General features: G+C 33.6%; 1 protein-coding gene across 2 annotated transcripts in view; it reads left to right on the top strand.

The window, feature by feature from the left end:
• IQCB1 (IQ motif containing B1) overlaps nt 1-18,437 on the top strand; it is a 76,152-nt gene that overhangs the window by 36,295 nt on the left and 21,420 nt on the right. The window contains exons 8-12 of one of the 2 annotated variants that reach the window (XM_011950832.1): nt 6,565-6,743; nt 8,716-8,825; nt 10,378-10,487; nt 15,409-15,551; nt 17,195-17,343. In XM_011950832.1, the coding sequence (XP_011806222.1) occupies nt 6,565-6,743; nt 8,716-8,825; nt 10,378-10,487; nt 15,409-15,551; nt 17,195-17,343 (691 nt within the window). The remainder of the gene's footprint in view (nt 1-6,564; nt 6,744-8,715; nt 8,826-10,377; nt 10,488-15,408; nt 15,552-17,194; nt 17,344-18,437) is intronic. The other variant, XM_011950833.1, reaches the window with a different exon arrangement.

Consider the following 18,437-nt stretch of genomic DNA (forward strand, 5'->3'; position numbering starts at 1 on the left):
CGCCACCTCGCCCGGCTAGTTTTTTGTATTTTTAGTAGAGACGGGGTTTCACCATGTTAGCCAGGATGGTCTCGATCTGCTGACCTCGTGATCCGCCCGTCTCGGCCTCCCAAAGTGCTGGGATTACAGGCTTGAGCCACCGCGCCCGGCCTCCTTCAAGTATTAAGTAGAGTACTGATCTGCACATATATGTAAGGAACTACCCAAGGCCAGGGAAAACAATAATCCAAAAGGACTAAAAGGAACAGTGCAAGGAGCTCACACAGGGCCAGAAATAGTACCTGATTCCAACAGCCAAACTGGAAAGTCTCATAAACAATGGGTCATTGGGTAGAGTGTTTAGGAAGGTTTTACCCCAGTAGTGAGGAATAATTCGCATTAGAATGAGCACTATTCCAGATCATAAAAGCAAGACCCAAAAGGGTCAAACTGTTTCCAAGTAACTTAACTGCATGTGGTTATTGAACCTGGCTGTATTTAAAAATTTTTTTTATTGTAGGTTTTACAAAGATGGGAAGTTCACTAGAAATCTTTCGATTTGGCTTTTAAAAGGGTGAGAAAAATCCCCCCTGTGTCATCATAGAATATTTGCTTTGATGACTCTTTTTTTCTGTTTCTTTATTACTGCAAAATGACTATTTCTTGCCGTTGCTACAAACTGATAGATTCTGCAGTCATGACTATGCTACGAAACATACCACGATTCAACAGGTGATTTGATTTTACTGGTACTGAAGTACTGGGCATGCAAATAAACAAGAAAACAGAATCTAAAATGAGAAGAATGAGTTAATCAAGACTGATACATATGTTGGCATTAACAGACAAGGACACTAGTTATTATAACCATATAACCATATTCCATATATTAAAAAAGTTGAATACAGACATATAAGCCTCAAAGTGAATTTCTAGAGATGAAATCTATAATATCTGAGATGAAAAATACACTGGATGGGATTAACAGCAGATTAACATTACAGATTAGTGAACTTTAAGGCATATCAGTAGAAACTATCCAAAATAAAACAAAAAAGAAACAAAAGGAAATAAAAGCATGTCAGTGAACTGTGGGACAACTTTGAGCAACCTTACATAGGTGTAATCAGAGTACATAAAGTAGGCAGTAGGGTCACAAAAAAATGTGTGAAGAAGTAATGGCTTAACATTTTCCAAATTTGATGAAAACTGTAAACATGCAGATTCAAAAAGGTCATCAAACCCCAAGGGCAATAAATATGAAGAAAATTCCACATTGAGGCACATCATAATCAAAATGCTCAAACCAGTGATAAAGAAAAAAATCTTAAAAGCAACCAGAGATGCAAAAGCATTATATAGAGAAATAGAGATGAGGATGACAGCAACTTTCTTATCAGAAACACCACAAGTAAAAAGACGGTTGAATACTGAAAAAGAAAACTGTCAAATTAGAATTTTATACTCAGCAGAAATATATTCAAAAGCAAAGATGAAATACTTCTTCAGAAATCACTAGCAGACCAACACTACAAACAATATTCAAAGAAGTCCTTCCACCAGAAAGGAAATTCATCTACACAAAGAAATAGAGTATCGGAAATGGTGATTACATAAACATATAAGATAGTTTTTCTTATATTATTTTAACATATCTATAATATATTTGCCTACACAAAAATAATAATGTACTTGAGGAACATATGTATAAGTAGAATGTATTCCAAAAGGGCATGAAGGCTGGGAGGAGATAAATGGAAGTATACTGATGTAAGGCTTTTATACTATACATGAAGTGGTATAATATCACTGTGATAAGTGATAAGACTGTGATAAATTGAAATGTATACTTTGAACCTCAAAGCAATGAAGAAAATAGCAAAACAAAGAATTTACATCTGGTAAACTAACAGAGGCAATAAAAATGAATCATTAAAAAATATGCAATCCAGAAGAAGGAAGTAAAAAAAAAGAACAAAGGAGAAACAAAACCAAGTGGTAGATTTAAACCTATCTATATTAGACGTAAATGTTGAAAAACTAAAGTTAAAAGACAGATTGACAGATTGGATTTAACAAGTACAAACCTACTATATGCTGTCTACCAGAAATGCACCTTAGATATAAAGACACAAATAGGTTAAAAGTAATGGGGTGGAACAAGATATACCATGCTTATAGTACAGAAAGTTGAAGTACCTGTATTAGTATCAGATAAAGTAAGTTACAGAACAAAGAATATTACTAGTGCTAAAGAAAGTTATTTTTTAAAAAGTCAGTTCATCAAAGGATGTGTTTATTGACCTAATAGAGTTTTAAAATACACAAGCAAAAATTGACCAGAACTACGAGGAGAAATCCTCAATTAGAGCAAAAGATGTTAATATATCTCTTTTGATATTTAATAGAATAAGTAGACAAAAAAATTAGTGTGACCACAGAAGATCTGAACAGTAATATCAACCAATTTGACCTGATTGACGTTTTACAAACATTCTACCAAACAGTACAGAATACATGTTCTTTTCAAATGCAGATGGAACATTTACAAAGAAGAATGCATATTCCAGGCCATAAATAAAGTCTCAAGAAACATAAAAGGGGCCAGACACAGTGGCTCACGCTTGTAATCTCAGCATTTTGGGAGGCTGAGGTGAGCAGAGCACTGCAGGAGTTCGAGATCAGCCTGGGCAGCATGGCAAAACCCCATCTCCACAAAAAGTACAAAAAATTAGCTGGGCATGGTGGCACGTGCCTCCAGTCCCAGCTACTTAGATGCTGAAGTGGGAGAATCACTTGAGCCCAGGAAGCAGAGGTTGCAGTGAGTTGAGATCACGTCACTACACTCCAGCCTAGGCGACAGAGCGAGACCCTGTCTCAAAAACAAGAAAAACATAAAGGGATTTCAGTTATACAAAGTATGTTCTCTGGCCTCAATGGGATTAAGTTGGAAATTGATACCAAGAAGATCTCTGAAAAGTCCCTAAATATGTGGGAAATAATAACATTCATCTAAATAATTCACAAGACAAAGGAGAAATCAAAAGTGAAATTAGAAATTATTTTTAAATGAATGGAAATAAAAACACAACATGAGAATTTCTGGGGAAATTCTTAATTAAAGCAGAATGATATTTAGGGGAAAATTTATATCACTAATGCCTATATATTAGAAAAGAAGAAAAATCTCAAATCATTGACCTCAGCTTTCCCTTTTAAGAAACTAGGAAAAGAAGGGGGAATTAAACTCTAAGCAGAAGAAAGAAAATGATAAAGGTTGAGCAGAAATCAATAAAATAGTAAGCAAAAGTGAGAGAAAATAAACCATAAACTGGATCTTTGAGAAGATTGAAGTTCTTTGAGAAAGTAAATTAAACCAAAACTGGCTCTTTGAGAAGAAGAAAACTGTAGCAAGATTAAGATTAATACGGAAAGGAAAAGAAATAATACAAATGACCAATCTCAGTAATTAGAGAGGTAACATTGTAACAAAGCCTGCAGATACTAAAAATATCACAAGGGAATAATATGAACAACTTTATGCTTATAAATTTAACAACTTAGATGAAATGGACAAATTGATTGAAAGACACAAACTATCAAAATTTACTCAAGAAGCAATAGAGAACCCAAATATATACCCAAATATAGACAGCTATAAAGAAAAATTGAATTTGTAGCTAAAAACCTTCCCACAAAGAGAACTCCAGGTCTGGATGGCTTTTTCACTGGTAAATTCTGTTAAACACTTCAGGAAGAAATAATAATCTTAAGCAAACTTTTCTAGAAAGTCGAGAAGGAGGAAACACTTCAACTCATTCTCTGAGGTCAGCATTATCCTGATACCAAAACCAAACGAAGACATTATAAGAAAACTACGCATCAATGTACTCATAAACATAGATACAAATGTTCTGAACAAAATTTTAATAAGTCAAATTCAGCAATGTATTAAAAAGTTAATACATCGTGAATAAGTCTGGTTTATCCCAGGATTCAGGGCTGGTTTAATATTCTAAAGTCAGTCATTGTAACTTATGTTAACAAGCTAAAAATGAAAAAAAAAATACCATCATATCAGTAGATACAGAAAAAGCTTTTGACAAAATCCGTTATCTACCCCTGATTTTAATTTTTAAAAAAGGCCTCTCGGCAAAGTAGTAATAGAAGGCAACTTTCTCAGAGAGCAGATCGGTGGTTGCCTGGGCATAGAATGACAGGGAAGGCAACAAGGGAGGAACTACAGTGAAATACAAGGAAGCTTTTAGGGGTCATGGATATATTCATTTTCTTGTTTTATATTGGTGAAACAGGTCAAACTGATGAAATTATATGCTTTACATGTGTACAGTTTGTTGTATATCAATTATATTTTTAAAAAGCTATTAAAAACAAAAATTATGAGGACTTGGTAAATGTTTTGATATGGAGTAGGTAAAATAAATGCTGCAGTCAGATATGATACCAAGTTTTCTGTATTGAGTGATTAGACAGACTGTGGTATGTAGAATATATAAGGAGTTGGTTTTGTGAGACAGATGATGAATTCAGTGTTGGTTATATTGAGTATAGGTAGTTCAATAGGCAGTAAAAGTAAGTATCTATATAAAGACTTATACACAAATGTTCATTGAGCTTTATTTGTAAAAACCAAGGACTAGCTATAACTCAAATGTCCATCAGGTGAATAGGTAAACTAACTTCTGGAAGAGGTGGGGACTAGAGTTACAGATTTATAAATCAGCTTATACATGGTAGTGAAAAACATGACAGAAAGTGAGATTGGTAGGAAGTATGAATACAGTGAGAAAATAAATGACTTGAAAATGGAGTCTTAGGGAATAACCTTTTAGGGTTATATTGGGGAAGTGGAGCCCATAAAGACAAATGAAAAAGAATGATCGGAAAAGTATGGGTGGAAGGTAGAGGGGAGACCAGAACTTTGTATCACAGAAGCTAAGTAGGAAGTTTCAGATACAAGCAAGTCTAGGAAAAGAATCACTCATGATATATATGTGACTTGACATTTGGGAAGTTATGCTGATGAAATGAACTTACCAAGGATAGTATAGTGAAATAGTAAAAAATGAAAACTAAATGCAGTGGTTTGAGAAATGAGATGTAAGGTAGTGGCGACAGAGAAGTTTAGATTAGAAGAGAAGCAGAGAGATAAGATGGTAGTGGTATAGAGAGGATGTCTTTAAGATTAGGAGGTTGAAGAGCATCTAAAAGCATTTAAACTACTGTATTACATTATAGCACAAACTCTTGGTGGGATATGGAGTAAAGATGTGATAAGATTGGGATAGGGATATCTGTAGAAGGCTTTCTGAGATAAGCATATTTTTTATCTGAGTTTTGAATGGTGTGATGACATTGACTGATGGGAAAGGGTGAGCATCCTAGGCATAGGGAATAGCATTTAAGAGACACAGGGGCACAGAAGTAGATGTCACAAAGATTCTCACATATTTTAATTGGATAACTTTATAAAGTCTTTCAACCCAGAGATTTTTACATTTAAGATATGTTGCTGATCTCTTTTCTCTTAACAAAATTATTTTAGTAACTACTAAAGTATAGTTTTCAAAAAGCTCAAACATGAGTCTTATACAAATATAAAATTTGACTGCTCAAAATTTTATTCAACTCATTAATGAAGGAACAAGTAAGATATTTATATAGGTTCAAAGGAGAATTTGAGGAAAATAGATTTATGGAATTGGTTTGTTGAAGGAATATAGAAATAAATTTGCTGATAGATTTTTAAAAATTTGCTAATAGGAAAATATGACTTATAAAGCAATGTAGCCTTTAGAATTACCTTTTCTACTGGACAGAAATCATTTGTATTGCTTTGAATAAGAGTCTGTTTACATTGCTCTTAGATAAGAATCTTTGGCATTGTTTTCTACCAGCCAACCTCTATTTTTACAGAATTGTAAAATATTTTAATAGTGAGTAGAAAATTAAACAGAGGTACATACGCCTAGAAAATCACATACTCCTTAAAGGGGTAAATAAAAGGACACTCACTAACCTTTTTCTTTTGACTATTTCTAAGTTTTAGATAATTTTTCATGACATCAGTAATATAAGATGGGTTGTTAGTATAATGAAGGAAATACCAAGGAAAGATTTTAAGTTTCTCCTATATTAAGCACATGGTAGAATTCCTATGGCATTTTTGTCTTTGTACATCATTTAACAATTAACTGTGTACATGTCTTGATTTCACTTTTATCATTGCCTTGAAGCTTTTAAATTATTTATTATTTAGTATTTTGCACATTTATCTTTCCTCCTTGATTTGATTGCAAGCTTCTCTAAGGAGAGGGCCTTTGGCTACTTTGTATTCTCTATTGTACCTAGCACACATGGTACCTTGCACATAGTAGGAGTTCAATAAATATTAAGTGACTGAATATGATATATTCTTGGAACCAACATATATTTTAAAAAGTGGTTATATTCTTGGATCAGGACACAGTCTGGCATCAAGTTACTGAATCTTTTATTTTAAATTTGTTGTGATACCTGTGTATCAATTAGTAATGGTACTTTTTTTTTATTTTGTTCTATTAGTGGTGATTTACTCAGAATAGGAAGAAAAGCTCTGTATTCAATTTTAGATGAAGTTATTTTCAAGCTTTTTTCAACTCCTAGTCCAGTCATAAGAAGTACTGCTACAAAACTCCTACTGTTGATGGCTGAATCCCATCAGGAAATTTTGATTTTACTGAGACAAAGTACCTGCTACAAAGGTAGTGCATTCATTCTTTCTTTACTTGGGATTCTCAAAAAGAAAATTTGTATTGATGGTTTATGAAAAACAAAATTCTTATATTTTAAAGAGTTGATAACTATGTAGATAAAACTCTACATAAAAATTGGCATCAATTTTTATACCAATTCAGAAAAAAAAAGTCTTTGTATAATCAAGCTATCTTAATGTCACTACAGATAGCAAGTGGAAGATACCTTTCTGATCAGGTTGCAATGAATATTTACTCCCTCTCTGACAAAAAGGTTATGTGTTGGATATACCATATAGTATAGTAAAATAATGACCAAAAAGATCAGTGACCTTAGCAAGACCAGCTTTAGTGGAGAAAATGGAGCTGTGCTTGAGAGGCCAGTAGCCCTTATGGTATTTTGAACTATCCATAATTACTCAACACTGTCTTTCCTCAAAAACAAACAAAAAAAAATTGTCTTACCTCCAAATTCAAATACATATGTGAATTAAAAGTCAGAAATTTTGAAGATGAAAGGAGTAAGTGTATTAACATTCTTATATAATAGCTTTCATTTAATTGAGCATTTACTGTGTGTCAGACACATTCTATATACTTTACATGCATTAAAATATTTAATCTTCACAACAATCCTATGGGACAGATATTCTTATCCTTATTTTATAGATATAGAAACAGAGACATGGTAATTTGTCCAAGATCACAAAGGTAGTATATATATTTTTTAATTACCAAGCAAAGTTATATGTTATCTTTGTTTTATTTCTTTGCTGACCAGAGCCATATATGTATTAAAACCTATTTTTCTTATTCAACATGGTCAGAAAATGGGATTCTAGTCCATTAAATATACTTATTAATACAGGGTGATACTGTATGGGAATTTTTAAAGGTTAGAATATAATATGATGCATTTAATACCTAAACTACTAGAAAGGTCTTTATCATTCTTGATGATTTTGAAGACATTGTAATAATGTACCTTGCATTAGTCATTACTGGGGGTATTGTAGGAATAGAGAGGAAAAGTACCAGTAATAGAGTTCTTTAGTTGATATTGTGCCAGATAGACATTTTCAAATTCTATAATTCGATTCCTAAAGAAATGTGAATGTCCAACAGAGTCGTTATAAAGGAATTTTACCTGAATCCTTCTCCCTTTCTTTGACTTATATCTCAATAGCAGAACTAATTCAGGTTCCTGAAGATACTTTACAATTATTAATACTGCTGAGAACTTGGGTCTTGAAGAGAATATAAGGCATTAAAAGATCCATATAGTGGTTTCCCCAGTTATACACTACAAGGCAATTTTACCTTATGTATTTATTTTGAATACACACATTATAATACACCATTTCAAGTACCTGGAAATGGTACTTACTTTGTACCTTTTACTACTGCTATGTATTATTTTGTCATGAAAATGTACTATCCTAGTGTTGTAGCACTTCACCTATAATGTTTTCCCAGGAACCTACTGATTTGCCCCAAATTATATATGTTATCATATGTTTATATTTAATAATCTTTTTCAACTAATAATGACTAATAATAATCTGCATGAGTGCTTCCACAGGACAAACTTTTACTAAATATGTGTCTGTAGTAATTTACCTTTAAAATGTTTCCACTTAAAGTATTTATGTTCAAGTAAAAAAAATTTATCTCTACTTTTTGATTTACCACAGTGATTCCATCCTCCTCCTTTTTTTTTTTTTTATTAAAGAGATTGTCTAGACTGATTTTTTTTTAATCAGATCCCACAATTGAGCACGTAAGAATTCTCAGGAGGGAGGAATATCTTAAAGATTTCAACCTGGAAGTCTGAGAAAAGGAAAAAGAAAAATCATGTGATTAATCTTGTTTTCATTTGTTTTTAACCCAGACTTTTTGGCTTCAAATTAATACTGATTAGATAACAAAATCATATTTTATTGTTATAATAATAGTTGTACGTTTTGCTATTCTATTTCAGGACTCAGAAGTCTACTAAGTAAACAGGAAACTGGGACCGAATTCAGTCAAGAACTTAGACAGCTCGTTGGCCTTTTAAGCCCAACGGTCTGTCAGGAAGTAGAAGAGCAGGTATTAAGTTACAGAAAAAAAAAAAATTGCATGATATTCGCTGACTGTATTAAACCTTAGTTTTCCTTAAATGTTCCTCACTTTCTTTCTCTTAAGACTTCAAGCAAAATACTCCCAAAATAGAAATATCTTTAAAATTTTTACTCAGGAGGTTGAGGCAGGAGGATCTCTTGAGTCCAGAAAGTGGAGACTGCCCTATGATCACACCCATGAATAGCCACTGCACCCCAGCCTGGTCAACATAGCAAAACCCCATCTTTAAAATATAATGTTACAAAATTGTATCTCTCTGCCTTCAACCTGCTGAAAAACATAATTTCAATCTCCCATTTTCATCTGTTTATAGATACTGCCACATCACTTTCACTCAGCATTTTTCATGAAAGCCCCATCTCTGATGTTTATCTTATTTTATCTATAAGCTATTTAAAATTTTAAAATTGTTTTTCCAAAAAAATCTCTAATGGTAGCAAACTGTATTTATGGTCACCTATGGCTACCCTTCTTGTTCTTTGAGATACGGCAATAATACCTTTTCCTTTGTGTAAGAAATGGTCTTAATAAAAATTATTTAGAAATTTGAGGCAGCAGGTTATTGATTATTTCATCATACTTCCTCTAGTATACTCAAAATGATGGCTCTAAATAGCCCATTCCAACAGGAAGAGGCATATAACTTTTTGATTTCCAGATAAAGACTTAAATATGGAAAACATCTAAAATGACTAAAGATATTTTTTAATTTAAAAGGAAAAGGGGACATTGTGTATCTAAAATCCAAAACTAAAAAGGCAATAAATTTAAAAATACAAGCAGAAACAATGAAAAGAAGTTCAGTAAGGCAGGAGAATGGGTTGGAGGAGGCTGGAAGGAAGAATGCAGAAGAAGGGAATTTCTTTTTTCTGTATATATGAACCATCCTGAGTTTAGATTAATCTCAAAACTATGCATGTGCTCAAATTCATATTGATTAGGTAACAAAATCATAGAAATCATATTTTATTATTAATAGCTGTACCCTTTTTCATTTCATGTGATGACTCAGAAGTCTACTAAGTAAACAGGAGACTGTGACAGAATTCAGTCAAGAACTCAGACAGCTCACTCACCTTTTAAGCCCAATGGTCCATCAAGAGAATAGCATACCAAAAGCTTACAGAACTAGATAGAGATTCAAGCAACCATCCACAATGGTCAACAGAGCTTATAGTTTGAACCTAACTAGGTTGATTGTCTATTAAATAAAAACGTTAACATGCTAGCTCAAAAAAGATTATGAAAGGTCAGGTGGACTATGAAATCTTTGAAAAGGAAATGGAAGTGAGCTTATCCAGGGAGAATTTGGAGCTAACTAGACTATATCTTGAGTATGTTCTAGAAGTTGTCTTATCGAGCCTAACATACCTCCTTTGGGAGGTAAGGTTTAATATCCCTACCCATCTTGTTAGAGCTAGAGATTAATACTTGCCCTGGCCTGATACTTTAAGAGGTATTTTTTTTTTTAAGACCTTCCTAGAGATATCTCTAAGTTGTTTTTGGCATTTAATTTCAGAAACTACATCAAGCAGCATGCTTAATTCAAGCCTATTGGAAGGGTTTTCAGACAAGGAAAAGATTAAAGAAGCTTCCATCTGCTGTGATTGCTTTGCAGAGGAGTTTCAGGTAAAAAAATTTGGTGAGGGGATTGATGATCAGAGAATCTTACTAGAGTACAGTTGAATTGAAATTTAGGTGATTTTTAAAAAATTTCCTAGTATGTTTATTGTTATCTTTTCGTTCTTTTTCTGTACATTTCTGGGTACCAACACTCCAGTAACCAGATGCACTTTCAAAGCAAAGGACGTAAGACAGGAATCTGATGTGTTAAATATACAATCCTATCCACTTAAGATATTTGGGGAGGGGACGAGCCTACAAAGGAAGCCAACAATAGTTATATTATTAAACCCTCAAAACCAACAGTTATCATGATTGTGTATATATAATTATAACAATAACATGTATGCATATAAGAGTTTAAGTCTGTTAACCTGATTTTCCTGAATAAATATGGCATGGATGGATATCTTCATTGAATTATGATATAGTTTGGCATTTATTTCAAGTAGACTGAAAAGGAAATACTGAAGACATAGCCCACTTTCTGAAATGACTAACCAATCCAGATTCTCCGAGGTCACAAAACAAGAAAAAGTAACTTAGCTGCTAGGTAATTTATGATAAAGAAGAACTGTTTCAGAGGTGACTTTTTCATGCAGCCTAACTTACAGCCAAGCTTTAGTTCATTAAAATGAAACTGGCATTTTACAGAAGTTAGTTTTTTAAAGAAAACTGAAACTATTCTTTTAATAACTGCAGATGCATTTCTCAGTTATAAAAACATTTAAAAATAGCTCTGGGGTTCAAAATACTATGTAGTCACAGAGTTGAAGACATTGAAATCACTCTAGCTAACTGTGTCTCTTAGTGGGTATCCTATTAATTGATTAATGTTTTCTTCAGGGAAGAATTAAAGATGGATTTAAAATATTATTGGGTGTGAATATTATCGGTAGCAAAGAAAAGAATTAATTTTTAAATATATATCAAGTGCCTAGTATATGCCAGGGGATCCATCCCGTGGCAGTTTAACAGATTCAAGTTTGTATCTCATTTCAGCAACTTACTGGTTGAGTGAACTTGGACAATGCCCCACCTCTCTCAGCCTCAAACTTCCAATCTATAAAATGAGAGTAATAGTTTATACACTTGTATGATCAAGATAATGTAAAATTTGAGATAATATAAAGTTTTTAGCTTATTTTCTGGCACTTGGAAAATGATAGGAGGAAAAATGCGTATGGCACATTTTCTGTCCTTGAAAATTTACAAATCTAGCTAGACAAATAGATGCATTAAATAGATAACACTGAGAGGCAAGTGTTATCCGTCTATTATTACTCAAAGTTTATTGCCTATCTTACAAACTTTTTTTTTTTTTAAAAAAAGCATTTCTGTGGTTAGATAAATCTGGGAAATATTGAGTACTTTTTGAGTCACAGTATATATTTTTCTACCCAAAGCATCTGAGGTGCTCTTGGTATTGCCTTTGGTGGTGAATTCAGATAGAGTAGGTATTACTTATGGGTTCTACCTGCTATCATCCTTAGTTATCTGGCATCTTAAATTTAAAGGCACCCTTATACATGGATTCAGAGCATTAATGTTTAGTCCCACAATAGTTGCCAAATTTGCTCATATACTCTCTCTTTCAATATTAAAATCTCTATTTAAAAGTAGCCCAGGATTACAGATTTTTTTCCACTTCTAAGTGGAAAAACTCTATGGAATCTAATATTCCATTATTTTAAAATAGAAATTCCGTTGCTTTATTTATGTGACCAGAAGAGTTATAAATATTTCCATTAAAAAAGATAAACGGTGAAGCAAAAATTATTTAAGTCTCACATTTTGTGTTTGTTACCTTTCCAGTATTTTTGCATTTGAGGTTGCAGAATATACTGAAATGCAGTTCTAACCTGTTGGATTCTATTTAATTTTTTAATTTTCAGTTTGCTCCAGTTCAGCACCTTCCCTCTTCTATTAGTTGTTACAGTTCATGCAAATGTCTCTTGCTTCCTTTGTAGCTTGGTTTTTTTTCAAAGGTTATTTCTGTCTTTTTGTGCTCAGGTCTTATCTCAGTAATTTCCCCCTCCCATGGTTTTGGGAGAGGGACTGCCCACCAGTCACACTTATGGGTTCAGATTGATTAGTGTTCTTTAGATTCAGCAAGAGGCATTCTTTTATAGTCATACCCTTGCTAATGCACTTTCATAGTGGTTTCTTTTTTATTTAGTCATTTCTCATATTCAGAAACTTTATTGTCTCTTAAGTACTCTTCCTTCAGCAAGGTTTTCTGAAGCAGCTAACAGCTGCTCTAGTTCTATTAGAGAAACCTTACAATTTACTTACCTCTATCACAGTGCTGATTTTTAAGTGTTTTAATTACATTTGTTGATTTCACCTTGAAACTGAGCTTCTTAAATGCAGAATAGTATCTTTTTTCTCTCCCTCTGAGGCACAGTGTCTTGGCAGCAGAAAGTTTGGTCAACTCTCACTTTAATGGTAAAAATTCAGACTGATTAAATGTAAATCATGGGATTTACTTATTTTCAGAATATGACATCTGATCAGTCATTTTATTTTCAGAAGTGTAATACAGAGGCCAGGTGGTCCAGTGCCTACTAATTCTTACAAAGAAACCAGTTGGAAGAATAATTGTTTGATTTTTGAGTGATTATAGAAACTCTGAACAAAATAGCTAGATGTTATTTAATAATAAATGAGGGAATTACATTTGAAATCACATCAGTTCCTAATGTTTTCAAACATGAAAGTAAAACATGAATCCAGTAAGCACATCTGTTTACAATTTAGTCCCTATTTAAATCACCAAATCTCACTTTTGTCCTGTCTTTCTGGTTTGTACTTTACTTCCACCTTCATGCTCCATAGTCTTTTCATTTTTGCCATATTTCATAGCCTACATACCTAAATTGTTTCCCAAACCCAGTTTTCTGACAGATTAAATATTCTAACAGATGTAATTTTAATGATTACTATGTTTTTCATACTAATAGTATGAAATGGTATTTAAAATATTGATGATGCAGTATTAAACACTATAATCTATAGTCAATTAGAAGTTAGAAACAGAGGTAGTTTTTTGTTGTTGTTTTGAGGTGGAGTCACACTCTGTCACTCAGGCTGGAGTACAGTGGCACGATCTCGGCTCACTGCAACCTCCACCTGCCTGGTTCAGGCTCCTGCCTCACCTCCCAAGTAGCTGAGACTATAAGTACACACTACCACACCTGGCTAATTTTTGTATTTTTAGTAGAAACGGGGTTTCACCATGTTGGCCAAGCTGGTCTCGAACTCTTGACCTCAGGTGATCCACCCACCTTGGCCTCCCAAAGTGCTGGGATTACAGGTGTGAGCCAGTGTGCCGAGCCACAGAGGTAGTTTTTTAAAAACCAGTTTAAAAGGAGGCTGTGTTCAGTGCCTGCTCTCTTTTACCCTCTATGAATGGGTAAGAGATAAAACATTATTATCTGCATGCTGTATAACACAGAAGTTTTGAGGCGAAGGAGTTCTGTAGAACAGGCAAATGCTATCAGCTATTCTTTGGGAAGGGAGAGGCCCTTACCTACTTCATTTCCAGCTTTCACAAAGAGCAAGAGACATTTAGAACTATTCAACTAGCCCTAGATCTTCTCTAGAACCTTTTGACATACATGCACCTTTGAGGTCTTCTCTATCTTCCATAAGAGAGATAAGAAAGAAGTTTCAAAACAAATTCTCTACTCCGTCCTAAGTAGAAAGCTAGAGAAAATTTAAGTTGTAATTGATGGAAGAATTTATGAGAAACAACCACAGGCACACAACATTTTATCAAAACAATTTAATCAAAATAAACTATTTTGAGTTGAAAATTCAGTTGAAAAATCATAATAATCCTCTCTAATTATACTATAATGAAGTCTGGCTATTAAGAGTATAAAGCTATAGCCAAGGTACCACATTTGTTTACAGTTCAATTCTAAGAATACAGTTTAAAAAAAAGATCTAAGAGAAAATGTTCTTGGGAGAGACACGTCAAATTAAGTCTATAGAGGTAAACTAGTTTACTCTGTCTCTCTTCTAATCCTCGTTTTCTTTTTCTGTGGGTATCTGAAAGCATTTTGAGTACATTTACTGTAAACTGACACTTGTAGTCTCCTTACATAGTAATACTGGAAGCAACAAAAACTAGATGGGAATGGCTAAGGAGAAATTTTGCTGAATAAAAGCAGGTAATACAGAAATGATGATTATATAAAATGTGGCCACATGAAAATTTTCATAACCAGTTTTAAAAGTAATGTTCAGTTGTCAATAATTGAGAAATAGGCATAAGAAGAAAATAAAAATCAACTGTAATCACATCATGCAGTAAAAATCACTTGAAATTTTAATGTTTTTTATTTATTTTTCTGTGCAAGTAAATGTAAATTTTTTGACACAGTTTTGATCTCATCCTTCTATATCCTGATTTTCCTTTTACCTGACATTAGATCATTGATATATTCTCATGTCACTAAATATTCCTCTAACATTTTATTTTTTATAGTTCATATAATCCCGTCCCATCAGGTGAATGAACCAGTATCTATTTATCCAACTCCCTGTTGCGAGACAAAGTTTGTTTTCAACTTGTTACTGTTGTAATACTGTGGAGAACATTTTTGAACAGAAGTTTTTACATATATATCTGATTATTTCCTTAAGAAGATTATTTGTAATGGAACTAATTGGTCATCACTTTTAAGGCTTTTTATTTATATATTTCAAATATTTTTCCAGACTTTTAATGCGTATATTCAAATATTTCTCCAGAAAGGTTGCACAACAGCAGCAGATGACAGGCTATTTTATCATACCTTATTAACACTAGAAATTATCTTAAAATTGTTTCTGTTTACATTTATTTGATTACCAGGAAGGTTATGCATTTTTCATATGATTTATGAAAATTATGTATAACACACTGTTTCCATCACAGATCTAAACGAACAAAGATGTTCCTGGAGATAAATAGGCAGAAGGAAGAGGAGGACCTCAAATTACGATTGCAGCTTCAAAGACAGAGAGCCATGAGACTTTCTCGAGAATTGCGACTGAGTATGCTCGAAATAGTTCATCCAGGTGAGTGGCAGTATCAACTTTATAAACATAAGAATATTTAGGTTATCTTTTAACAAACCAAGTTTTCTAGCTATATGATGATTTTTTAAAAATTTGGACTTTTGCCCTTTTTCTCTGTTTTTTAGATAAACTTTATTAAATCTTCTGAGTTCAAAAACGGTTACTATTTTTTTGATTCAGACCTATTCGTTGATGATGAACAATCTGCCCACCAGCTTTTTTTTCTTATCCTTCAGATAATTTAGTGAAACATAAAAATGTATGCATAAAGATAGCTGTTAGAGACACAAAGATACTTCTTGAACTGAAATAAGGAGTTGGAATATTATCACATTCTGCCATCAGAACTTAACTCATTCCTTAGTACAAATGTTGTGACATCTTCTTTCTGCCTTTGACAGACCAAGCTGAAATTAATAATAAGTTGTGGTCTGAGAGGTCTTAGTGGTTTCAATATTATCTTCAAGTTCTTTTACCTGTCTTCTTGTTATTCAATCCAGGGTCCTTCACTAGCCTTTTATTTCACTTCATCTCCATTAAATGTAGATGTTTTCTAGGATTCCATCCTCACCTTATTCCTGTCATTTTGCTCTTCCTGGGGTATCCATCAATAACTACAGCTCAACTCTCAACTGAGTGCTGAGCAGTCTCAAATTTGGTCTCTGTCTTCACCTACTCTCCTAAGCTCTTAGAGGAGAATTGCCCAATAGAAATTTTTACAAAAATGAAAGGTTGTATATCTGTACCATCCAGTAGGGTAGCCAGTGGCTAGAGATGGCTACTGAGTATTTGAAATGTGCCTAGTGCACTGAAGTACCTGAATTTTAATTTTACTTTATTTTAACCCAAGTAACCACTTGTGGATAGTGTCTACTCTATTGAATAACACACCTCTGTACCCAACTGCCTATTGGATCCAGCTTTACCTGGATATCCACAGGCAACCCAAACACCAAAGTCATTATCTTACCCCTCAGATTTCCTTTTCCTTTATTCCCCATCTCAGGTAATGGCACCAGTAACTTACTCAGTTTCCCATTTGAGACATCCTAGAGTCCTTTCCCTCTTTTACCTCCATATCCAATTGATCATTAAATTATATCAGTTTCTTATACTCTCCCAAATACACTCCCCTTTTTATTAACAATTCTACTGCCTTATTCTGTCATGTATGTACTGTGAACCCTGGGCTATATGCTGAGCAACTCCAAGAAAGCAAGAAGAAAGTCATCTATATAACTGACTGAATGACTTAAGAGAAATTTGGAAGCATGTAGAGAGAACACATACACACATTTTGCCCTTTGCCTCTGATGGTACTGAATGACTTCTTAATCGTGTGCTTAGGATTCTTGTTTTTTGGGTTTTTTTTTAATGTTTTTAGTGTTGGATTTTCAGCCATTTTCTTATTACTGTACCACAAAAATACTATATGAGTTGTTTCTCTAAAGAAGCTGCATAATCTGGGAAAGCTTTGTTTCTAAAATCTTAGAACCATGGTAAAATAATAGAATTGGGAGAATTAGTGAATAGTATTGACAAAAATGAAAAGAAAGCAAGATTATTATTATCATTGTCCTGATTCCAGAACTTAAGAAAGCATAGCAGTGAGTATGTTGTAATAGTGTCTATCATCTTTTTAGGTCAGGTGGAGAAACACTATCGGGAAATGGAAGAGAAATCAGCATTGATTATCCAGAAACATTGGAGAGGGTACAGGGAAAGGAAAAATTTTCACCAACAGAGGCAGTCTCTCACAGAGTATAAAGCAGCTGTCACACTTCAAAGAGCAGTGAGTCTAATGTAGTGAAAAGAGCTCTGAATCAAGAGGCAAAAACATGAGTTCAAACCTGACTTTGCTAATTACCTACTGTAAAGCCTTAATCAAGACACTTAGTTTTCTTGAGCCTTAGTTTTTCTTTTGTAAAAGAAAACCTCCTTACCTCTGGCCAAGCTGGTTTAGACACTCAGTCGTTAGTACTACCTTAGAACCTTGTACATCATTTACTATACTGCAATGTTGTTTTGTTAATTATTTCCCTTCTTACTTGGGCTGTGAGTTCTTCAGGAATAAGGAGCTAAGTCTTATTGTTGTCAGCTCATCACATGTGCTTGATGTATGAATAGATGTTTACCCTTACCCTTTTCACTCAGTTGTTATATGGATCAGTTACCCTAATTCATGGGAATGTATTTTGTAAATTACAAAGTTCTGTGCAAGTGCAGCATGTGATATTTGATTTTTTTAATGCACAGATATTAGGTATATTTAGATCATTATAACATTTTAAGTGTAGAATTATATATATATATATATATATTTTTTTTTTTTGAGACGAATTCTTGCTCTGTTGCAAGGCTGAAGTGCAATGGCGTGATCTTGGCTCACTACAACCCCCACCTCCCAGGTTCAAGCTATTCTCCTGACTCAGCCTCCTGAGTAGCTGGGACTACAGGCACGTACCACCACGCCCATCTAATTTTTGTATTTTTAGTAGAGACTGGATTTCACCATATTGGCCAGGATGCTCTCAATCTCTTGACCTCGTGAGCTGCCTACCTTGGCCTCCAAAAGTGCTGGAATTACAGGCATGAGCCACCACGCCCAGCCTCGTATTCTTAAATAGCAATCTTTCTGTCATCTCTCTAGAGCATAGTACTATTTTGTTGCCTTGGAAAAGCATAGCACAAGGTGGTTTTTAAAATTTAATGACCAGTTTTCCTAACATCCAGTTATTCTCTTATACATGGTTAACTTTCATATTAGGATTTCAGGTCCTATAGCATTTAGCTTAACAATCCCTTATTGAATTTTTAGGTCAATTTCAGTTTTCTACTGTGATAGATTTTGAACAGTCTCTGTGATTAACTTTTTACAAAGTTTTT

This window comes from Colobus angolensis, unplaced genomic scaffold, assembly GCF_000951035.1.
Source record: "Colobus angolensis palliatus isolate OR3802 unplaced genomic scaffold, Cang.pa_1.0 Scaffold31, whole genome shotgun sequence".
Classification (NCBI taxonomy): domain Eukaryota; kingdom Metazoa; phylum Chordata; class Mammalia; order Primates; family Cercopithecidae; genus Colobus; species Colobus angolensis.